This window comes from Orycteropus afer, unplaced genomic scaffold (assembly GCF_000298275.1).
Source record: "Orycteropus afer afer isolate SDZICR_OR568_19922 unplaced genomic scaffold, OryAfe1.0 scaffold00065, whole genome shotgun sequence".
Lineage (NCBI taxonomy): Eukaryota > Metazoa > Chordata > Mammalia > Tubulidentata > Orycteropodidae > Orycteropus > Orycteropus afer.
The window spans coordinates 10,915,138-10,940,678 of record NW_006921652.1 but is presented as its reverse complement, the minus strand read 5'-3'; the positions used below and the strand labels follow the sequence as shown (position 1 = coordinate 10,940,678).

Sequence of the window (25,541 nt, the reverse complement as noted above, 5' to 3'; positions counted from 1 at the left end):
CTCTGGTTAACAGCCAAATGCCTTACCGACTATGCCACCAGAGCTCCCTAACTTCACTTAAATAAGACGAGAAAAGGCAAATGTATAGAGACCAAAGTTTATTAGTGGTGACCAGGCATGGGAAAAAAAACCCCAAACTTACTGCCACTGAGTCGATTCCGACTCATAGCGACTCCCTTTGGGTTTCCAAGGCTGTCATCTTTATGGAGGTACACTGCCCAGTCTTCTTTCCACAGAGTGGCTGGTGGGTTTGAACTGCCAACCTTCTAGTTAGCAGTCAAATGCCTTAGACACCACGCCACCAGAGCACCTTACCAGGCAGGGGTGGAAGTGAGGGATAACAAGGGAGGTTAGTGGTGATGGAAAAACTGCTTTGTTAATGGTACAGGTAAAAAGCCAATTACTGTAACTCCTGTCAATAAGTTGTGCACCTGAAGAAGGTTGTTGGCAAAAGCTATGTAACAGATGTTTTTACAACAGCAATAAAAAAGAATAGCTGCTGGGGCTGCTTACGTATAACTAAACACCTCATGGGACTTGGTTCCTTGGTTTGGAGGTTGAGGGTCATGTTCTCATGGGGTATCCCAGTTAACTGGCCTAATAACATGTTTAGTCCTTCTGTTCTATCTCCTAGTTCGCTATGTAGTACCTGGAGACTTCAAAGCTTGTAAGTGACCATCCAAGGCACAATTGGTATCTATTCTCCTGGAGCAACAGAGGAAAAAGGAAGATTCAGGAACTGGAGGAAGATATAGAATATGTGGCTAATTGCCTGATTGGCCGTGAGACCAGAAGAACTGGATGGTAGCTGGCTACCAATATTGAATAATTTGATCAAAGATTTCACAGAACCATTCAGACCAAAGGGTGGAAAATCCAGAATAGAATTTCAAATTCTTACTGACTTTTAGACTTTCTGGAACCTTGGAAGATAGATCAACCCTTGAAACTATTATCCTGAGATAATCTTGAAAATTTAAAACAAAAATATCCCCTAAAGTTTTCTTAAAACCAACCAGCAGTTTACCTTAACTAGTAAAAAAAAAAAAAAGGTCGGTCTTGATCATTATGTTCTTTTAAGAACTATCTATATGGGATCAAAGTGACAACATCAACTCCCAAGATTAGATGGGAAACTTAGCAGGCAGTGAGTTCATGTTATGGAGGTGGGGATATCTCAAAAAGGAAGGGTAAGAATGGTTATACAACTTGAAGAATATAATCAGTGACACCAAAAGGTATGTGTAGAAACTGTTGAAATGCTGTATGATTTGCTATGTATGTTCTCAACAACAAAATAAAATCTGGAACAAAAACTTTAAAAAGTTCTACGGAAACTGTGCAAAAGTTTGGAAAGAAAATGAAACCATCTTTAGATAGTATCTTATCAGACAAATTCATTATCTTCAAATTCTTCCCCACAGTCAACATTTCTTCCAAATTCTCTTTAAAATTTTGTAATTACAGGTTGATTAGTTTACCTTAAATATAAGCTCTTCGGGGAAATAAACTAGCTGTTCAAAGTCTCCAATGTATGTAGACAATACAGAAAACATGTACCTAAATACTTTAACACTTTTTAATATTACAAATATACTAAACTTCTGGTAATTTAGCCTGTTAAGGAGTTATTTTAACCATATTCTCAAAATGTTTGAATATATTATATAACTACTATCGTTAGGTGTCATCAAGCTGGTGCTGACTCATAGTGACCCTATGTACAACAAAACTACATACTACCTGGTCCTGCACTATCCTCCCAATTGTTTCTATGTTTGACCCCACAGCTGCAACCATTGTGTCAATCCATCTCATAAAGTGTCTTTCTCTTTTTTCACTAACCCTCTACTGAAAAATGTTTACCAGTGTTTTACTGACTATGCAAAGGCATTTGACTGTGTGGATCATAATTACGCCAGCATCATGAAGAATGGGAATTCCAGAACACTCATTTGTTGCTCATGAGGAACCAATACAGAGACAAAGAGGCTGTCGTTCAAAAAGAACAAGGGGATAGTACATGGCTCAAAATCAGGAAAGGTTTGTGTTAGGGCTGGATTCTTTCACCATATTTATTCAATCTGTATGCTGAGCAAATAATCCGAGAAGTTGGACTATATGAAGAAGAACATCACTCAGGACTGGAGGAACACTGATTAATAAACTGTGATACGCAGATGACACAACCCTGCTTGCTGAGAGTGAAGAAGGCCTGAAGCAGTTACTAATGAAGATCAAAGACTACAGTCTTCAGTATAGATCACACTTCAACGGAAAGAAAACCAAAATCCTCACAAGTGCACCAAAAAGCAACATCACAATAAATGGAGAAAAGACTGACGCTATAAGACATTACACTTTACTTAGATCCACAATCAACACCCATGGAAGCAGCAGTCAAGAAATCTGATGTTGTATTGCACTGGGCAAATCGGCAAATCTGCTGCAAAAGATCTCTTTAAAGAGGCAAAGATGTTACTTTGAAGACTAAGGTGTGTCTGACCCAAGTTCCGGTATTTTCACCAGCCTCATATGAATGTAAAAGCTGGATAATGAATAAGGAAGACTGAAGAATTGATACATTTAAATCCTGGTAGTGAAGCATACTGAAAATAACATGGACTACCAGAAGAATGAATAAATTTGTCTTAGAGAAAGTACAGCTAGAATACTCCTTAGAAGTACTTCTCATACTCTGGACATGCTATAGGGAGGGCCCAGTTCCTGGAAAATGACATCATGCTTGGTAAAGTAGATGGTCAGTGAAAAAGAGGAAAATTCTCAATAGAAGGACTGACATAGTAGCTGCAACAATGGGATCATGCACAGCAATGATTGTGAGGATGGTGCAGGACCAGACAGTGTTGATGTACATGAGGTCACTGTGACTTGAAACCAATTCAATGGCACCTAAGAACTACTACTTTACCAAGCATGATGCCCTTCTCTAGGGACTGGTTCCTCCTAATAATATTTTCAAAGCACACAAGATGAAGTTTCGCCATCCTCTCTTCTAAGGATCATACTGTAGAAGCAGCTTGATTAACATACACAATAAAACCAATGCCCAAGCCATGGTATTTTCAATCATCTTATATGAATGCAAAAGCTGGACAATATTATTCAAAGACCTAAGAACTATGCCTTTGAATTATGAGGTTGGTGAAGAATACTGAACATACCATGGACTGTCAGAAAAACAAACAAATCTGTCACGTAAGAAGTACAGCCAGAATGTTCCTTAAAGCAAGGATGGTGTACTTTGGACACGTCAGAGGAGGGACCAGCTTCTGGAGAAGGACATTATGTACGGTCAAGTAGAAAGTCAGCAAAAAGGAGGAAGACCTTCAATGAGATGGACTGACACACTAGTTACAATGAGCTCAAACACAACGACGATTGTGAAGATGGTGCAGGATGGGGAACAGTTTCATTCTCTTGTATACAGGATCACTATGAGTTGGAACCAACCTGATGGCACCCCACAAGAATAACAATACAATAAAACAGTACTTCAATTTTGTAACCAGCAAGTTACAATAAAAATATACCAATACATATGTGCCTAGAAAACAGACTTGTACATAGAAAATACTTTTTAAAAAAAAAACAACAACAATATAATACCACAGAAAGTATAAAACAGCTTGGACTGATTCTTACTAGAGACTCACTTGCTGCCAGTGATTATATTCACTTCACTTATCAGAAAGCAAAACCTATCTTAATAACCTGCTTGTGTAGCAAGCCAAACACAATGAAACTGCTCTCATTTTTGATACATCAAATGCCAAATCACTGAGATTCCAGGGCTTCCTGATTTTGAATTACTAGACTTTTACTGTATTCGTAAGGGAAATATTTCCTATCAATGTAACTTAACAAGTCACCAAACTTACTAGAAAAATAGAAATTAAATCCAATCAATTTTGTTTCGTCATATTAACAAATGTATGCATATTTGCATTAACAAATTATAGAATTACTGACCTTACGCTGGAGAGAAACAGCTTTATCAGTCACATGTTTACATTCTGGTAAGCTACCATCTTCAGGATTTTTTGATTTATAACGAGTACTAGAATCACTCTTTGTAGAGCCTGAAGATTTAACTGATGGTTTTGATCCACTGCTAGTTTTAGGCTTTTGCGTTGGTGAGTGTCCTTTATCAACTGCTTCAAGATGCTTCTTTTTACTCATTTCTGATCCATGTCCAGATCGTACTGCATCATCTAATGGTTTTTCTCTATCTAGTAAGAATATAAACAAAACTTCAATGGAAAAGAAGTTAAGATAGGAACCATTTCATGACCTTATAAAATAAATAATTACAATCCCTCAAGATGCCCAAATGTTTATCACAAAGCATTACTCTCATGCCAAGCAGGGATCATATACACAGGAAAAATTATTAGTCTTTGTTTACTCGAAAGGCTATTTTACATGGAATTCTTATAATTCATAATCTTCTCTTTTATTTCAGTTTCAGGATCCCTTTACCCTCTTAAAAATTGAGGATTCAAAAAAGCTTTTTTTCTTGTGTTACATTTATCAATGCTTTGCATATTAAAAATTAAAAGAAGGAGGGAGTTCCAGTAAGATGGCATAATAGGCAGACAGGCTCCACAGACCCTCTTCAACAAAGAAAAGAGAGATCAACTGACAGAGAGACAGAAAATAATCCTGGAGCCCTGAGCTTTGAAAGGAAGTATACAGAAGTGGATTAGGCAACAACTAGTGAAAAAACCGGAATGAAAACAGTGAGTACAGAGACAGCCAGAGCAGTGGACTGTCAGCTACTCTCATAGGACCAACAGCCTGAATATTTCCAAGTGGTGTTAGGACCTAAGAACTGCCCTAAAAATCAGCCCTGGTCACCAAGGGCTGCAGGGATGACTGCACTGGTGGCCTATGACTAGGAAGGGAAACAGCCAAGGAGGGAGACAACCTGAGCTGTGGACATTCAGCTGCCAGAGGATGTAGCCATTTTGATCATTTACAAGTGGTGGCCATTTTGGATATATAAAGTGACCAAAGGGACAGAGATTTTAAATGTTTACAAGCAGCAGCAATTTTGGATATTTAAAGTGACAGAGGGTGCAGCCATTTTCAAAGTTTAAAAGCAGTGGTCATTTTGATTTTAAAGTGACAGCATTCTCATTCGGATTCTAGGGACCCAAGAATAGGCTCTATTTGCCAAGGAAAGCAGGGACGTATGGTTGGGGAATGTCTAAATGCTGACAACTAGCAAACAGTAGAGCACAGCACAGTACCCGGCTAACGTAGATAACATAAAAACAAAACAAAGAAAACGAAAATCCTGGGCAAGTCACTCCAATATACTATCACCAATTAAATATAAACACAAAAACGTCACAGTGCCTCAGAGACAACAGAGCATCATAGTCCACACAAAGAAGCAACATAAAGTAGGAGAAAAAAGGGACCAGGATACAGACCCAAAACACATCCCTGAGGAAGACGCAGCATTGGAACTCCCTGATAAGGAATTCAAAAGAATAATATTTAGTTAACTTCAACAAACTGAGAGACAGATCAAAGAAAACACTGGCAAAATTGAGGAAAACACAGAGAAAACCCTAGAACAATTTCGAAAGGCAATACAAGAACAAAATGACAAAATAAATTTGAAAGACAGTAGAAATTAAAAATGATACAAAATCTACACACAGAAATCCAGAAGATAAATACTAAATTTTCAGAGATAGATAACTCAATGAATGAGCAAAGCAGTAGAGTTCAATCAATGGAAGACAGAATTAGTGAGACTAAAGGCAAATACCTCAATACTTCTTTAGAAAGGGAACAATCAGAAAAAAGATCAAAACAAAATGAAGAAAGCGTAAGGTTCTTGTGGGATATCATCAAAAGGAATAACCTACATGTAATTAGAATTCCAGAACAGGAAGAGACAAATCACAGAAAAAATTGTCCAAGATTTGTTGGAAAAGAATTTTCCTGGTATAATTAAAGATAAGAATATATCCATTCAAGAAGTTCAATGAACCCCAAACAGGACAGACCCCAAAAGAAAATCACCAAGACATATCATCATCAAACTCACCAAAACCAAGATAAAGAATCCTAAAAGCAGCACAGGAAAAACAAAAAGCTACCTACAACAAGGGGCAACCAGTAAGAATAAGCTTGGATTTTTCAGCCATGCAGGCAAGAAGACAATGGGATGGTACTATAAAACCCTGAAAGAGAAAAATTTCCAACCAAGAATTATATACCAGCAAAATTATCCCTCAAATACAATGGTGAAATTAGGACATTTTCAGATAAGCTGAAATTAAGGGAATTTGTTAAAATCAGACCAACCTTATAAGAGATGCTAAGGAGAGTCCTTTGGACAGAGAACCAGCAACAGAAAACAACTGACTATTCACACAAATAATGACATAACCCAGAAACCAACCCAGTTATAGAAATATTCAAAGTAAGTAAGCCTACAAGATTGTGAACAGGGAACCAGAGACACAACTGACAAATGAAGACAACTACAAACCAAAAAGAGGGAAAAAACTGTGTAGTTACAGAACTTCTAAAATGGCAGGGAAGTCAAGACAACTACAAGATAGAATGGACTGTTCTAAACTTGGAAAGAAATAATAAATCACAGGGTAACCGCAAAGAAAAATCATAAACCTTCATAACAAAATAAAAAAGAGGACTAGTACAAATATTTAGCAACTATTAAAACAACAGCAACGAAGGAAGTGGTAACACAATTCATAAACAAAATGAGCTCACCACAGAAAATTATGTGGAACAAAGAAATCAGCAACACCACAGAAAAGCACACAACAAAATGACAGCAACAAATTCCTACTTGTCAATAATTACATATCTGAAAAGGGACTTATCTCCAAAATTCTGAGAAAACTCCAACACCTCAACAACATAAAGATTAATAATCCAATTAAAAAGTTGGATGGAAATGAATGGACACTTCACCAAAGAGGATATTCTGGCTGCCAGCAAATACATGAAGAAATGCTCATGAGTATTAGCCATCAGAGAGATGCAACTCAAAACAACGAGATACCATCTCACCCCCAGCACTAATGGCAAAGTTCAACAAGACAGAAAATGGCAGATGCTGGTGAGGATGTGGGGAGATTGGGACTCTCATACGCTGCTGGTGGGACTGTAAAATGATACAACCACTGGGGAAAACAGTATGGCCAATTCCTTAAAAAGCTGGAATTAGAAATACCATTTGACCCAGATCCAGCAATCCCATTACTAGGCATATATCCTAAAGAAGTGAGAGCCAGGACAAGAACAGATATACGCACATCTATGTTCATCGCAGCACTGTTTACAACAAAAAGATGAAAACAACTTACATGGACATCAACAGAAGAATGGATAACCAAACAGTGGTACATACACACAATGGAATGATATGCAACCTAAAGAATAGTGTAGAATCTGCAAAACACCACATAACATCGATGGAACTTGGAAGAGATTATGCTGAGTGACATTAAGTCTATCACAGAAGGGCAAATATAGTATTAATTTGTTGTTGTGGAGGGTCAAGGAAAGGTTTATATATGGAGGGAAACAGGTGGGAGGTGAGAGGAGGGAACACTGCAAAAGAAGAAAAAATTCACTGACCCATGTCACTTTAGTTTTGTGTGTTTCACTGCACATAAATTATATTTCAATAAAATGCATTAAAAAAATTAAAACGTAACTTTAAGAATATTTATTAATTTATGTAATAACCTCATATTAACATAAATATTCTATGGAAAGTAACTTAAAAAGAAAAGCCCCAAAATTACAAGAAGAATGGCACTGGTATACATTTTTACAAAAATGTTAATACCAGACTTAAAACACCTAGACTCTCATACTGCTTCTATTATCAATCTTTCTGGATATGTTGTTTTGGCTTAAGTATGTAAGGCACATTAGCCTCACACTGATATGCAGTTGGAAAAGCAAAGATCCTCATGGGACCCCTGAGAAGATCTCATGGACCTTCTAGGGGTTCTTGGACCATACTTCGAGAATCACCGCCTTATACACTTTAAAGTACATTTACACTCCATCTCTAAGGATGCACTGAATATAGTGAAACCTGTTCAAAGTACTTCCTAAACACTAACAAGGGTCTCCTTCATTGTACACGTGTATTTCAATGTATCTAAGAGCTATATATATATATATGTATATGTATGTGTGTGTGTGTATATAGAAAGTTCCCTAAGCCTGTATTAAGAGAGAAGCTGAAAATATCAGTAATTTCAACAAAAATTCACAATGAATTCATGGAAAATATCTCTCATCAATTAAGCTAAGCTAAGAAGTCTGTATATGTTTGATTTTTAAATCTGGTATTGGATGAATGGATATACTCTTCCATATTTCTTCCTACAGCTACTAGAGGGGAGAGGACTAAGTTGGGATGCAGGTCAGGTTTCATATAAACTCAAAAACAAACCCACTGCCATTGAGTCAATTCCAACTCATAGTGACCCTACTGGGTTTCCGAGGCAGTAAATCTTTATGGAAGTGGGATGCTCCATCTTTCTTCCACAGAGCAGCTGGTGGGTTTGACTCACCAACCTTCTCGTTAGCAACCAAAACCTTAGGCACTATGCCATCAGAGTGCCCAGGTTTCATGTAGCAATTCTAAAATTTAACAATATAGAACATTTAATAGCTTAAACCTTTTAAAGACCTAAAGCAAAAAACTCAAAATATAAACTTCTGTTAAATCTTGGCACTAGCACATAAGCTATCATTTCAAACGTATTAGAAATACAGAAGAAAATTCAAACAAGAAAAACTTAAAAAAAAAAAAAAAAAAAAACAGTCAAAAGAAGACTTATCATTTCATAGCCATCAATGTACCTGATGATCTCACTGATCTCCTTGATGTCCTTTCAGGGCGAACTGATCTATAGCACTCTGGGCTAAATGGAGTTCTAATTCGATATGGTGGATTAGGGGATCTGGATCTGTATCTAGAAACGAAACGATGGCAAATTCTTGGACTTCGACTTCTTGGTCTATATATGTAACGTATCGGGCTTCGAGATCGATGGAACCTGTGACTTGAACTTGATCTCCTAGAACGTCTAGGACTGGGGGAATGAGAACGTCTTCTTGGAGTTTGATTCTCTTTCCTACTGCCCTCATTTCTTCAAAGCAGAAAACAAACAAACAAACCAGGATTCAGCAATGTAAAATTAGATTAAATTATTATTAAATGTATAAATTATATTAAATGTCAGATGTATCGTCTTAGAAACAGATCATCAGCAGTATCAAACACTAACATCATGTATGTACATTTAAAAAAACAAAAACAAAAAGCCCTATTTTTTAAGTAGAAATTCAGTCTTGTGGGTAAATAATCAACAATTAGAACAGATGATTAGTCCTGCAACTGCTGCTTTGGATCTCTGTTTTGCTCATTTATAGAAGACCAACATCAACAATTTCTTGGGCTTTTATTGTAACAGTGTATCTAATTATGTTCTGAAAGTATTAATAATATAATTTAAGAAATCATTTTAATAAACAAGTATTTCTCACTATTTATCCTGAAAGTTTACAGTGTTTACAAATATTTCTTAACGGTTGTTTGTACAACTGAGTATGGTGCCCTAGGGGATCATATACACAAGCAAAAATTATTAGTCTTTGTTTACTCAAAAGATTTTACATGGGGTTCCTATAGTCAGTAAGCTTAATAAGGCCACTTGTGGCCTTCAAGGTATTTATAATCTCAGATCTCACAAATATAAAATATTAACAAAAGGCAGCATAAAATATTTTCAGGAAAGACTAGAGAAAGCAGAAGTTCAGCTACAGGAGCTATCATTTTTGAGCTAGCATGATTCATAATCTGCTCCATTTGTCTACAGTTTAAAAATAAAAATGGTGAACAGCAGGACTCAATTCAACACAGTATCTATTTTTTTTTTTAAGTACTTGTTTAATCTTAAAAGGAAATCAAGTTTTAATAATATTACTTTTAAAAAAATAATTACCTTCTTGATGGGAGGATCTCAGGATTCCAATCGGGATACCTATTATGAGAAAAAACAAAATCAAGGAACAGATGAAGTAAAGAGTTTTATTATTTTTCTCTACAGTATAAAAGAAGGAATGTATAAAATCCAAGTTTGCACAATAATTTTTCCTTTATTATTTACCGAATACCTGATTCAATAAATAATAAAAATATTGTACTTACTAGCAGACACATAAGGGAAAGTAGATATATTCTCTTCATACTTAAAAAGGCCTCAAAACTAACAAGTGATAAATGTAGATCAAAAGTATATGAATGTCTACTAGCCTTTCAGTAGTTTGAGACTTTGACTAGAAAATTATAAAAATAATATGCTGAAGGCAAAAAAGGAGCAAACATCAGGGAGCTAGACAGTTGTGCTACCTACTGTCATGTAAAGTAAGGAAGTTGCTTCTCTGTGCTCAGTTTCCTCACTGGTGAAATCAGGAATAATCACTATACTTACATCTCATAAAGTTGTTTTGAAGATTAAATGAATTATGTAAAGCACTTAGAATAATGTCCACCACTTAATGAAAACTATTATCATTAACACTAAAATTGTGATGCACTTGACCTTGTCTTAAATTAACTACTCTTGTGTCATAATCCATAAAGATCACCAAGTCACTTTTATGACAGAGTAGGAAGAGAAGGATGCCTTAAAGAACAAAAACCTAAATATACATCAATAGAGGAATGATTAAACAGATTATGGTATATCCACCCAAGGGAGAACTATGCAGCACTTTTAAGGGGATGGGGTAGCACACGTTTTGCATTGGAAAGATCCCAAGAACCTAATCAAATCGAGTTTATTTGTTAAATTTTTCTGTGGAGGAGAAAGGAAGATTATTTTAAAGTATACAACCTGAATAAGGTAAAAAATAGTAACAATAATAGGCTAGAGCAGTAAAGTGGCAGGCAGGGAAAGACTGATATCAGAGTCCTGGTACATGGAAAAGTAAGAGGCATATATATATACAGAAGGCTTTAACAGGCAGGCAATTCTCTGACTTAATATAATGCCAGTGCAAGTAGCTAGAATCCTCTTACTAGGTCCTATCATAGTGACCCAAATATGACAGAGTAAAACTGCTCACAGGGTTTTCTAGACTGCGATATTTACAGAAGCAGATTGCCAGATCTTTTCTCTTATGGAGCCACTGGGTGGGTTTAAACTGCCAACCTTTCAGTTAGCAGCTGAGCATTTAACCACTGCACCACCAGGGCTACAAGAATGTAATAGCTCAATCCCACCTAAATTCCCCACATTCATAAAAATTAGACTTCTGGCTGGGTGGTGGTGGGAAGATCTATGGCTTAGGAGAGATTCTCCATTTAAAGTGGCAGCAAGCCCTATCAATTTCAGGTAACAAAGTTATCTCTTGTGCATATGTTTGCACAGCCTGCACTCTGGGAACCACCATCAATCTCTATTACTAGTCTATATGGCGTTTATTCCACTCTCAACTCCAGGATTAGGCACATGAAACCGCATGAGATAAAGTATCATATACTCATAACCATTGTAATTGGTTTAGAGATGGACAACTAACTCAAAGTTGATCTAAAGAGTCAAATCAAGGACTTCTGCAGGAGCTAGACAAATGAGGTAGTTTTTGTTCTCATTCCTAGAAGCCAACTATACAGATCACTTATGTCCAGAAATACGGGGGCCATTTTTATCATGTAAAGAAAGTCTGCCTGACATTTTATGAAGCCAATGCAGAAGAAAACAGGTAAGAACTGGAAATATTTCTGACACTTTGATATATGCATCAGCATTTAATAATTTAGCTGTCCTGAAACTACAACTAGCCTATATTTCTTAAATTTTCCAGTTAAACAAGCTAATAAATTCATCTTTATATTTTTAAAACAATTTTGAATTGGACGTATCACTCTGACTAAAAGAGTTCTAGATAATACTTCAAATGTTGTGATGTTTTCATAAATAACAAAATGAAAAACCAAAACAGCTGCCACAAATCCATTTGCCCAGAACATGTTGTTATCATTCTGGTAATCTTATTTAATTCTTACCCCTCTGAAAAAATATTAAATATATTTCTATGAAATAAATATTGAAAAGATACAACAGCATTCTCTACAGTATCACAATAAAAGTATTTAACAATCCTATCTGAACATTAACTAACTTGTAAATGTACTACCTATAAAAAAGGGGGAAAATGTTCTTACTGTTGACGTAACTGCCGGCAGCTCTCAATATGAGTTGATGTATTTTGATGCTGAATCCAATCCTATTGTAAAATGAGAAAAGTGCTGAAATTAGAATACTCCTCATGGTGACTAGTAAATTAGGCTTATTCGAAAGGCACAATAAATAACTCTTAAAAATTAAGCAGATATAAATAGCATTTGTCTAATCAACAAACTTCTCACAAAATTTAAAGTCCCCAAATAAATGTACGTAATACCATACCTAACTGATCCCATTTTAAAGTATTTTAGTATAAAAAAGTTTGAAAGATCACACCCAAGAATACTCATTTTGAAATGACATATACATTTAAACTTGAAAGAAAATAATAAGCATGAATCAGAAAAAAACTCATCCAAAACATAAAAGCAACACTCCAGGGAACTCAAAAATTCTACAGATAAATTGGCAGCTGTGAAATGGGACTTTCAAAACACAAGGCTCTTCTGCTGCATTGTAAATTTTGGTCAATGACATGAGACAAAGTATATGTGAACTGCTGTATGAAAAGTGAATTTACTCTGTAAATCTTCACCTAAATCCTAAAAAAAAAAAAAAAAACCCACAAGGCTCTTGATAACTTCTTTAAATTTCAAGCTAACAACATCTCAACAACAATGAAAATCCAAGCTCATAAGCCAGTAACACACCAACAGTATACTGGCAAGTGATAAGATTAGCAAAAATAGGAAAAACTGCTGATCCAATCTATTTTCCACCTTTAAGGGAAAGTAATACCATTTCAAAGAAACAATGGCCCTTACATAGAGCTTTACAACTAACAAAATGCTTTCTTACATATTACTTCATTAACAAATAAATCTGCCTTAAAATTACAATCTGTACCCATAAATAGTTCCTGGAAAATACATCTGATTTGGGGTGGGGTGGGGGGGGGGGGAGAAGCCAGCACAGGCAGTCCCCAGGTTACGTATGTCCGACTTGCATCTGGCTTACATATAACCTGTAGTTCTGAACCAACCCCCATGAAACTCATTATATTAAAAATTAAAGGTATAATGGTTCGTGATAACTAACGGGCATTACTTTGCGACGCACATCAAAACATTACTGAAATTATGTTAAAGATGTTTTTAGTGTATCTGGAAGTGTTTCGTTAATATTTTTTATGCATAGAAAGGTACACTATATACCTTATACTGAGACAAATATTTGACTGACATTAGACACGAACCATACTCCACTGTTCCAACTTATGTACAAACTCAACTTAAAGACAGATTTAGGAACAGAATTTGTTCATAATCCAGGGACTGCCTGCCCAGTGTTCAAAGATAAAGTCCCCAAAATGAAACAATCAGTTGAAAGCAATGTGTATATTATTCAATGTATTTTGTTCTTTCAGCATCTTAACAGGCAGAAAAGTTACTATATATTCCTACATTTTAAAACTTTTGAGAATGTTATTCATGTCAACTTTAAAAAATAAAAAAAAATATTTAGTTTATATCACTGCTAAAGATGAACTAGCAGTTTCCCCCAGTTTACGCTACAGTTGACATTAATTTTGCATTCTTTCTTAGCAAGAACTATCTGAAAATAGGTGCCTACTACTTGGTAATGTTCAGCAACAAATTATACTCAGCAACATGTTAAGTAGAAACCCCAAACTATTCCATTAAGTCATGAAACTACCTATGGACTACAAAAAAGAAATGCTTGCATATCCTGTTCAGTGATAAAAATAGAAAGACAGGGATTGGCAGTTAAGATTCCCTACTAGTGCTAAACCCACGTCTTCATAATTATTTGGACATTTTTATATTTAAACAGACACGATGGCAGGCAGCAAGTTGGGATTTATTTGGACCATAAAATGTTTTATTTGAACAAATTGCCAACACTTAAAAAATACAGAAATCTTACCCTCAAATCCAAATTTCCAGCTTTTCTTGAAAAAAATGAAAATACAATAGTAGACATGTATTATTCTGTATAGCATCTAACAGCTGAAGCTAGTATCTGCTTTATTTTAGGCATACTGCTTTCCAGTTCAACACAAATGTATACACATCCACTCCCTATTGTCTTAAAAGGCCCACTTCATTCAATTACTTACTTGCTTTGACTCAGTAAACATGTCTACACCAGCTCAATTTCTCTATAGTAACAGCCTCCAGATTAGATAAGGATCTAAAAGTAGCACGGTCTATTCAAAGAAAAAGTGCTAATTACCTCCTAAACTGGAGTTGTTACAAGAGCTGTAGATTTGAGTGGGCCCAGGATGAAGTGTGAAAATTCCTACAACCTGTATCAAGAGCTCCAACTACCTCAAAAACCTTTTAGGTCGGTGTTTTCTCAAACTGAATTATTTCTAACAGTTAGAAAAATATAGTTTCCAAGGACCAGTTATATGAGCATTTATTTCCTCCTCCTCCTCTGAAGTCTGAACCCCAGTTTAGAAAAGATATTTACTTCACTTTCTACTGCTGCATTCTCAAAGTGCAACTTCGGGCTATATAGTTTTAAAGATTGGGAGGTAGGGTACATAGATTTGTCAAATGTTACTTAGCAGGAAAGTATTTTCAATTGTTAATTTATGTGTTTATTGACTACGTATTTATAATGCCATATATATGCACTCTTACAAGGCAGCAAAAATGTATCACAGAAACAGGACAGGTCATTTGTACCATCAAAGTCTATGTTTATAAATCCCTATGACCTGACCATCCAATGATGAAGAATTCATTACTTAGGTCATCCACTTGAGTTGTGTTGTTTAGAGGATTAAAAGGTACTTTTTGTTTGTTTTTAATGGTAATCTTGATGAGCTTTAAAAGAGTCTGGGTAGTGCAATGGTGCAATGGTTAAGTGCTCGGCTGCAAACCCAAAGGTTGGCTGTTCACAGCCACTCAGCAGCTTTGCAGGAGACAGTCCTGGTGATTTGCTTCCATAAAATACCTGATAGGGCAGTTCCACCGTGTGATGCTGGAATCATTATGAGCAGGAATTGACTCCACTGCACCCAACAATGAGCTCTTATGATCACTAAATGATTTCTTTTCCTCAAATTTTTATTGTTACCATATACAACAGCTTTCACCATCTTACATTTGAATAATTAGAGAAGCCTCTTAATTAGGCATTCCCCCCACCTCTTCTCATTTCTATTCACTCTGCATATTTAAGCCAGATTTATCTCCCTAAAATCTACTTTACAACATGTCCTTTCACATGTCCAGAATCTTAATTAGCTTCCTAATGCCTCTCACCTCAAGTCTAAATTCCTCAGGCTAGTTTTTCAAGGTCTTCATAATTATTTCTAATATGCTCACCATTCTATTCCTACCACAATGCAATGTAGTAATTTCTCAAAACTTCTGACACTGTGCACAATGTTGCTCCTATCTAAAATGTCACCTCTTTTCCCCTAGGCATATCTAAAGACTACTCATCATTCAAGGCCTATCTTCAACCTATTCCATAGTCTTCCGTCCCAAATTACTGTAGTCCAGAAAGACTTAGTACACTTAGTCACTGTCACTTAGTTTTATCTGCCGAGCCCACAAAAGCCCTTTGAAGCCAGGAAGCATTAGTTATACTTCTTTTCAATCATATACTCTTAAATATATAGTAAATGTTAATAAATTACTAATGCTGGCTTAAAATGCAATAAACCTGAAATCAAGACAGCACCTAACAACAACAACCCCTCCACAGCATACTCACACAAGTGGAATATAATCACTGACCATTTTGTTGCCCTCTAATGCTTTTTATCTCTTTAGATGTATAACGTCCCCCCTCAATGAGACTGTATAAAGTGCTAAAGTTCATATAGCTCTTCATTTCTGCCCAAATTCCAAATTCACAGCCATCAATTCCAACTCATAGCGACTCCCACTGGGTTTCCAATGCTGTAGATCTTCACAGAAGCAAACTGCCCCATCTTCTGTGGAATGGCTGGTGGGTTCCAACTAGTGACCTCTTTTTTTTGTTTGTTTGTTAGCAGCCAAAATGCCTTAACCACTATACCCCTGGAGCTCTGGTAGCATAGTGGTTAAGGCATTTGACTGCTAACTAGAGGTCACAGTTCAAAGCTACCAGTTGCTCCATGGGAAGATGAGGCTGTCTACTTCTGTGAAGATTTACAGCCTTGGAAACCCAATGGGGGTCACTATGAATTGAAATCGACTCCATGGCAATGAGTGGTAGTGGTAGTGGTGGTGATGGTTCATTTCTGCTTAGCAATGAATATAAACCAAACCCAATGCCATAAATTGTGACTCATCAAATGACCCTGTAAGACAGAGTAGAACTGTCCTATAGGGTTTCCAAGGTTGTAAATCCTTATGGAAGCAGAATACCACATCTTTCTCCCATAGAGCAGCTAGTGGGTTTGAACTGCCGACCTTCTGGTTAACAGTCAGGCACTAAACCACTGTACCACCAGCACTCCTATCATCTAATATCAAACAAAACAAAACAAAACATTAACTGCCGTCAAGTCAAATCCGACTCAAAGCGACCTCTCCTTGGGTTTCCAAGGTGGTATCACTACAGAAGTAGATTGCCTGATCTTCCTTCTGAAAAGTGGCTGGTGGGTTTGAACCGCCAGCCTTCTGGCCAGCAGTCAAATAAATGCCTTAGGCACTATGCCACCAGAGCTCCCATCATCTAATAATCGTGTACAAAACTGGTGATTCATTAAATATTTACTGAATAAATTATTTCTTTTCTACTCTACAGACTAAAGTTAAAACTTCAAATTATGTATTCTAGTATCCACCATGACTAATTAAAAGTTCAAAATAATGGTCATATCACGTGGTGCACCCAATCAGAAAAATACAGACCCTTATACTCTACTCAGTACACCACAAGCCAGAGCTACTACAGATTACAATTGTTGTTGTTTGCCGTCGAGTCGGCCCCGACTCATAGCGACCCCTCCTTGGGTTTCCGAGGCAGTATCACTACGGAAGTAAGATTGCCCAACCTTCCTTCTGAGGAGTGGCTGGTGGGTTTGAACCGCCAGCCTTCTGGTTAGCAGTCAAGTGCCTTAGGCACTATGCTACCAGAGCTCCTAAGCGCTCTGAATTATTCTGAGATTTTTTAAGGTAAAGACTTTGCTATTCAAGGGGGTAAAACAACTACTACCTTACTAGAACTCAGCAAATCTGGCTAAAATGAGAATTACTGCTGTGTGCATTAATGAAAAGCAGCAAGGCTGCTTTCCCTGGCTAGAGTTAACCTTAAAACATCTGGCTGGCTGAAATCCTGTGGGTAGGTATAGAAATACAATGGAATAGCAGCAATGAAAGGAGAAAAACAGAAAAAGGATTACTACCTTACAAATTTGTGTGTCAAAGTACACAACCAATGCCATGGCCTTGAACCAAAGCTTGGTCCTTTGGGGAGTATAATCTCTCTTGACTCTCTATAATCTAATGTCAGGAAGTATATTTATACATTAATATATACATATTTATATATCAAACTATATAACCATGAAGGTACCTTAAATTTTATATATATATATATGTTTCTCTCAAAATTTCTATCCTTTTACACTTTATTCCTGTTTGCAAACAGTCCTCAAATAGTTCATTCACAATGACTCAAATTTTTCTGTGATTTGGCTATTTTAACAATCTCCTTCTCAAAAGATAAGTAAAATCACTAGTCTGTATAGTCAGAAAATATTTAAATCTACATTAACTGTCTTTAGCCCAAGATATATACATACATGCAAAGCTGCAATATATAGTCTCTTAAAAGTGTGCAGTACAAATGTGCTATATCACCATTTCATACTAACAGAAATATGTAATCCTCTTATTCAGATAAAGGTGATTTGGGTGACACCGTCAAATATGCAGCTTATGTTCTTTAAGTATTTCCTGCAATTCATCATAACTAATTAAAAGTTCAAAAAAAAAAAAAAGGGGGGGACACAAATTATGTGATGTGCCTAGTAACTGGAATTCAGAAAATCTAACACTCAATTCAGTACTCAGTCCAGGACTATTTATAGAATACAACTAAGTGTTGATGTTGAGATAAAAATTAACTTCTGTCATTTCCATAATGCCTACTTAACACCTGCAAACATATCAAAATTTAAAAGGAACTTAGGCGCTGAGTATCATTATACAGTGATCTTTAAAAACACTCACCTTCAAATGACTACATTCTACGTTACACAGAGAACACAAATGTGGAAATATTCTTGGAGACGCTGCATAATAGTCATTCATCATAGAAGGAGTTGGAAGTCTCTTCATCTTCTGAGCATCAGCATGTGAAAACTTTGGTAGCCATGATGCTTTCACAATCCCAAAGGGAGACTGAATGGGTTCGTCAGTCTCTGACTGATAATTCTTTTTACTTCCTTCTGATCCAACGTGTACATTAGGTGAGTTAATCACAGGTTCATGAGGGATCTGCTCTTGCTGGCTCACAGTTGAAATTAATTCAGAAGAAAAAGGTTGCTGATTCATAGATGGAGTAATCAGAGACTGACTTGTCTGGCTAACTGTTTGGCTAATGGGCTGGTTGGTGGATTTTACAGGTTCAAGGACTGACTGTCCTCCTGAAATGTGTAAGCCTGACATCTTGGTTCCACTCTCAACTGGGAAATAAGACTGATTATTGGAGGACTCATTGGGGAAGTCCATCTGTCTGAACACATCTTCAACAGGAAACATAGAATTACGTATCACATTTGAAGCAGGAACAGATGTGCTTTGCTGTGACCGGAATTCATTCTTGACCTCATCAGTTGGAATTTCAGGATCATAAATACGTACTTCAAGTGGATCTTCTGTGTAGCCATATTTGCTTGCGTGCCCATAATCAATCACATTTCTTGAAACTGCTTCACTACCAAGTGTTTCTTTATTTCTGCTCTGAGAAGGTAAATTAGGTAAACGACGCCCCATTTTTCGCATTCTTATATCCCTCAAAATTAATGGCATATTTTCAGGTGTTAGCTGTTCATCAGGATAGCGACTGAGTTCTTCCAAATCTTCATTAGATAATCCAAAACTTGCTAAAATACTTGAGGCACTCTCTTTTGTATAGCGACTTTGCACTTTAGGACTCTGCTCTGTAACCTGTCCTATAGAACTCTGTTTCACTCCTACTGATGCAGACATATGAGACTCATCATCCCACCGGCTACCATGAGGCTTCCCCTTCTTTTGTTGTGCTTCATGAAAATCCATTTTTTCTTTGGTCAATCTTGGATCAGTTCGATGTTGAGTTACCTGAACATTCATTCTCTGTGGTCCCACATTCTGGTAAGATTCATGGCCAGTAAATCTGTGTGGAATTCCACGGGCTCTTCCTGCTGAGTAAAATCTTGGAAGACCCATAGATCCAGGTCTCATAAATGGTCCTGGAGGCCTCATTCCAGAAGGGTTTGGTGCTCGTGGCCTCTGAAGTGGAAAGTTTCCTCGAGGATTAAACCTGGGTCTCGACATGGCTATTTTCAAGAAAGCCTGATTTAATAAAGTATAAGGTGGTGTTGAACCATGTGAGCCAACGGCATTCAGCTGCTGAAGCGCCAACTGAGTCTTAATCTGAGCAAAGTGCAAAGGAGATGGGCCCAACAGAAGTGGGTTTGCAATGCCCAGGTTCAAGGAATTCACAAGTGGTGCGAAATTTTCCAAGAATAACACAAAGCTGAAAGTTAAAACACAAATATTAGATCATTTTAACTCAAACTACTTCATGAAGTGGGTTCTACAGGCAGGGCAAAACATTTTGAAATAAAGCCATGAAAACCATTCTGCATTTCATATATTTTAGAGTAAGGGCTTATGAGGATTTAAAACTGTCCCCAAATTTTTCTTCTTTTCTTTCCTGATTCCAGAACACAAACCTCAAACCTCAAGCCAGAGTTCATTCATGTATGTCGTGGTGCACTGGATGCTGTCCTAGGTGCTGAGCTGAAAATACAATTGTTTTAAATAATGTTGCAAAAAAACAGGGATTTCTTTCATACTTTAATACTGAGAGAGAAGATGAAAACATCAGAAATGAATACACATGTAATATGCATGTCATCAGACCTGCAAATAATGAAAACAGGAACTGTAAACCTAACGCTTTAGACACATTCTTCCTTAAAAATCAGCCTTCGCATCTAATAAATTTCACATGGCAATTAAACTATTCTTAAGTTTCTGATATTAAACAGTTGTTTCTCTTAAGATTAAAAACACATTGTCAATAACTCAACTATACAATCTGACAAAGCAGTATATAGTAACAGAAATAGTTTTTAACATACAACATAATACATAACACAACTAATCACCCTGTTCTTAGACTCTCTCCATAGTGAGAGAACAGACAAGTACATAGGATAGTAACAATTGTTAACTTTGTTGTCCATTTGCCAAGCACTAGTTACATAAACTGAATCATTCATTTAATTCTCACAACCCCATAATTTATTAAGTTTTACAGAGGAAAACTCTAAGGCACAGACAGCTTGAGTAACTCTTCTAAGGTTATACAGTTAGTAAGTGGCTGGGTCAGGATTTGCATTCAAGGTAATTTGGCAATGCTTTTTAACCACTAATAGATGTAAGACTATCTTGTATTTCCCCAATACTGTAACAGTTAAAACTGGTTGTTGCCCTACCTATCACAATGCAGCACTACCCACTCCAACTTTCTTCCCTCCTACAGTAATACTTTATCATTCAGAATAAAGGTCAGGAGCCACATTACTTGCCTAGATGCTCCCAGTTTAATGAGAGGAAAAAAAAAAAGAAAAAAAAAAAGATTATGGCTATAGTTCTTATCAAGGAGCTTTGGTGGTACAGTAGTTAAAGTGCTCAGCTGCTTAACCAAAAGGTCGGCAGTTCAAACCCACCAGCTGTTCTGCAGGAGAAAGATATGGCAATTTGCTTCCATAAAGTCCCTGTCCTATAGGGTCACTATGAGTCAGAATCAACTTGGAGGTAACAGGTTTTAGCTATACTTCCTATCAGGTCCCTACTTTCATACTTGATAGGGATGTAGGGTGGGAAATGTGAGATCCTGAGATATCTATGCCTCAAAATGGATATTATTTGATGATCATAACTTTCCAGTCCAAGCTATAACTTCACCTATAACTCTACCATACACAGTGAAACCTATATAAACCACAACTTGTTGGGACTGCTTTGTTTTTCTAGGACTCCCGACTTCTCCACCTTTGATAGTGTACATTCTTACCACTTTTCCACTGTCCATTTTAGGGGAAAATATTTGAGTTTTCCTTCTCTGACAGCTTTCCACCTTACACAAGCTCTGTCTTTCAGAGCTTTTATTGTACTTTTTCCCTTTACTTATATGGAAGTAAATGTTAATTTGGCTAAGAAATGGGTTGGTTAACATTAGCCCTTTGAACCATTTTACATGCTACCACTAGATTTAATCTTCGCAAAAGAACATTTTTACCTCATCACTTTTCTGTTTAAAAATCTAGAGAGTATTTTATTTTACTTATCTTTAAGATCCAATCAAATCTAGTCAATCTCTATCTTTCCAATTTTCGATTAATTTTAACTATTAATTTCCAAGCACATAATCCTATTCTTACTCAAAAGACTCTCAAATATTTAAGCTATTTGAATGAACAGATCAAAGTCTTCACTATTCTCCTACACAGATTATTTTCAAGTTAGAGAAACACAGCACTAAAAATCACACAGGAATAGCTACAATCTTACTGTACCAAAACCAAACACCAAAGTCACTGCCATCGAGTCAATCCCAATTCATAATGACTCCCCTTTGGGTTTCTAGGCAGTAAATCTTTATGGAAGTAGATTGCCCAGTCTTCTGTCTGTGGAGTGGCTCATGAGTTTGAACCACCACCTTCTGGTTAGCAGTCAAGTGCCTTAGGCACTACAGAACCAGAGCTTCTTATCTTACTGTACAGTGATACTAAATTACCTGTAAATAACATTCATTTGTAAACAATCATAACTCCTATGAAACTGTGCATACCTTCCACATAATAAAAATACTTCCAAGAACAACTTTTTCTTTATCTAATCTTTAAACAAAAACAATCCTCTCTTAACCAAGCAGTTTGTGAGTTACTCAGTATCCTTTTGTACCATTTTCCCCATTTGGTGAAGACTGCTCTCCCAACTTCAGGTGCACAAGCTAACCCAAACACCGTATTTATTCCCCATAATAAACAGAAAAAGTACAGATTTCAGAGTCTTCTAATTACTTGATACAATCATGAACAAGTATCAGTTGGAAGTTGTCTACATTTTAAATTCCTTAAAGACAAAAACCTATCTATGTACTTCCTAATGTACCTAGCACCACAGAGCAGTTTTTCATAAACCATATCCTGCAGAATACTAGTTTCTGTCCTGTGAGATTTTAAGTCTTCCGCCAGAGTTTCAAGACCAAGAAAGTTTGGAAAACACTGCACATGCTGCCATTCTTAGAGGTACACAATACCCATTAGCAGATTAAAGGCCCCCAAGAAGTCCTGCTGTTTATCAAAAATCTTTTGTCATCTTGCATGTCCCAAAGCTGAGTTTTCCTTTATGCTTATCTCCAGGGGTGGTATTGGTAAAGCACAAACAATGACCAATCAGAACAGTAACCTTATAGTGTGGAAGCAGGGTCCTGAGCTCCTCTCCCCCCGCCCCCCGCCCATGCCCTCATTTTTTCTGTTGCTAGATCATAGGAAGATAATTGTGGGGTAGTACTGAGGAAACAGCTGGTGGGGGGGGGGGGAGGCGAGAAAAGGTACACCCTTGGTGCAGCCCTATTTATTAATCAGGGCAGAATATTTCCATATTTTAACAACCGTCATAGCTGTATCATCCCTGGTAGTGCAGTGGTTAAAGATCTCAGCTGCCAACTGAAAGGTCAGCAGTTTGAACCCACCAGCCACTAGAGAAAGATGTGGTAGTCTACTTCTGTAAAGATTAAAGCCGTTTTGGAAATCCTATGGGACAATTCTATTCTGTATCGTCAATGGTTAAAAAAAAATCATTTTAAACGATTTGTTTTCTTTGTAAATGAAATTTAAGGAGCATCTCCATATTTTATTTGAATAATTTTTGTTTTTATTTTAAAAATATAAGCACATTTTCAATCATTTAGGAAAAGTTACTATTTGTTTACTCTTCTCTTTTAGAGTTTTCATATTCATTCCAAATAAAATGCTTCGATTAAAAGAATGCTTGTATTCATACTTCAAAGCTTTCTATTTATTAGGTGTTACAATTTTCTATTTTGCGATCAGAAAATTCTGAAACCTAATTTCTTCAAATTTGACTTAAGGGCAGGCAAGCCCCACCAACGGTATCTTTCTCTCCTTTGCCTTAACCTTTCTCTTATTTAAACTTCAACCCTATCAGTAATGCCCCCATAGAAAATCTACTTAAGGAAAATGCTAATGCCTAATTTTTTATTTATGTCCTTCTCAATCAATTTATGGGAATAAAACTCCAAAATCAACTATCAGTTTTTTCAGAATATCTAAAAAATCACCAGGTAATTCTAAAAAAGTTTAGAGACACTGTCTCCTTAGAAATAAGTACCTCAAAAAAGGAACTTCAAATCCAGCTTTTATTGATCCATTTCTTCTTGTTAGCCACTGTAGAGTATTCCTAATTCATGGCAAACTCACACACAACAAAATTAAACACTGCCTAGTCCTGCACCATCCCCATGATGGGCTACAAATCAGACTGTTGTGATCCATAGGGCTTTCACTGGCTTCTTTTCAGAAGTACATCACCTGGCTATTTTTCTAGTATCTCTCTTAAGTCTGGAAGCTCCACTGAAACTTATTAAGCATCACAGCCACACAGAAGCTTCCATTGACAGACAAGTACATACGTGGTGGCTGTACATGATATACATTGGTGAGGAACTGGGCCCTGGCCTCCATTTGGCATGGAAGGTGAGAATTAACCCTGTCCCCATACTCATCCATTTAATAAATGCTTAAGGACAACACTTTTCTAGGTGGGAAAGTACCATGTTTATTTAGAAACAATAGATTCCTTCCTTCACAGAGTTAACATTTCAGTTTTTAAGGTGCATTTATTATCTCCTAAAGAATTACAGAAAACAAAATAAAATATAGTTAGCCATCTCCTGGAAATTTCCCTTTACATGCCTCTGCAAATAACAGGGTATGCAGAGACTGGAAATTGGCTAATAAACTATGATATATCCATGTTTTTGCAGCTGGAAAAATGAGACTACTACTATTAAACAACCCTGGTAGAATATACCCTAAGGACAAGAATGTGTGGGGGAATAACCTTAAATTGATTTCAGTATTATTAGTAGCATGAGACTGCTACAGGTGAATTGTGCGTTAAAGTAGATGCATAATTATATTGAAATTTCTTCATGGGAACAAGGAGATACTGATTTTAAACTCATTAAGGTAACACTCCTATGCAATCTGACCTTAAACTAAAAGTATCAGTATGGACTCATAATAATGAGTCAATAATAATAATAATAATAATAATAAATGTAATAATTTATTATTACATGTGAAAAGAACTAGAAAATAGTAAGGCAGTGCCTTACTATTGGGACTGTTGTTGTTGTTACGTGCCGTCAAGTCGGACTCGACTCATAGCGACCCCTCCTTGGGTTTCCGAGGTATTATCACTACGGAGGTAGATTGCCCAACCTTCCTTCTGAGAAGTAACTGGTGGGTTTGAACCGCCATGCTTCTGATTAGCAGTCAAGTGCCACAGGCAGTACACTACCAGAGCTACTACTTGGACTAGGATCCCTAAATACCATTTCCTACTAATAGCAATAAGAACTCCCTGGAAAAAAGGCTTATTCCAGGAATGGAGTACAGAAAGTTGTTAGACTAACTTGACATTTTTTACATAGGAAGAAAGCTATCAAAGGACACTGGAGTTGTAGTAAAAGAATTTGAGAGCCAACTCAGAGATTCCCAAAGGCCAAAATCAGGACAATTTGAACACTAAGATAATTGCAATGAGCTGAAACAAATCAAAATGTCTAAATCCATGAGTTAATAGTATGAATTTAAAAAAAAAAACCAAAAAAAAAAAAAACCACCTAACTGGTTATCCACCCTTGTAGGATGTGAGGATATCAACTCATTATTTTGAAAACTGGTTAAAAAATAAATGGAAGTTTTGGCAAGATGGCGGACTAGGCAGAAGGACTGTAGAGACGCTCTTCAACAAAGAAAAGGGAAACCAATTAACACAGACACAGAAGATAATCTTGGACCCCTGAGCC

The 25,541-nt window shown here is 36.6% G+C and overlaps 1 protein-coding gene across 1 annotated transcript in view; it reads right to left on the bottom strand.

Moving 5' to 3' along the window:
- Positions 1-19,744, bottom strand: part of ZNF638 (zinc finger protein 638) — an 81,862-nt gene extending 62,118 nt beyond the window's left edge. Inside the window, exons 1-5 of the mRNA XM_042780839.1 lie at positions 18,437-19,744; positions 12,272-12,333; positions 10,044-10,082; positions 8,899-9,188; positions 3,994-4,253 (exon numbers count right to left, since the gene is read on the bottom strand). Of these exons, the coding sequence (XP_042636773.1) occupies positions 3,994-4,253; positions 8,899-9,188; positions 10,044-10,082; positions 12,272-12,333; positions 18,437-19,744 (1,959 nt within the window). The remainder of the gene's footprint in view (positions 1-3,993; positions 4,254-8,898; positions 9,189-10,043; positions 10,083-12,271; positions 12,334-18,436) is intronic.
- Between the last annotated feature and the right edge of the window lie 5,797 nt (positions 19,745-25,541).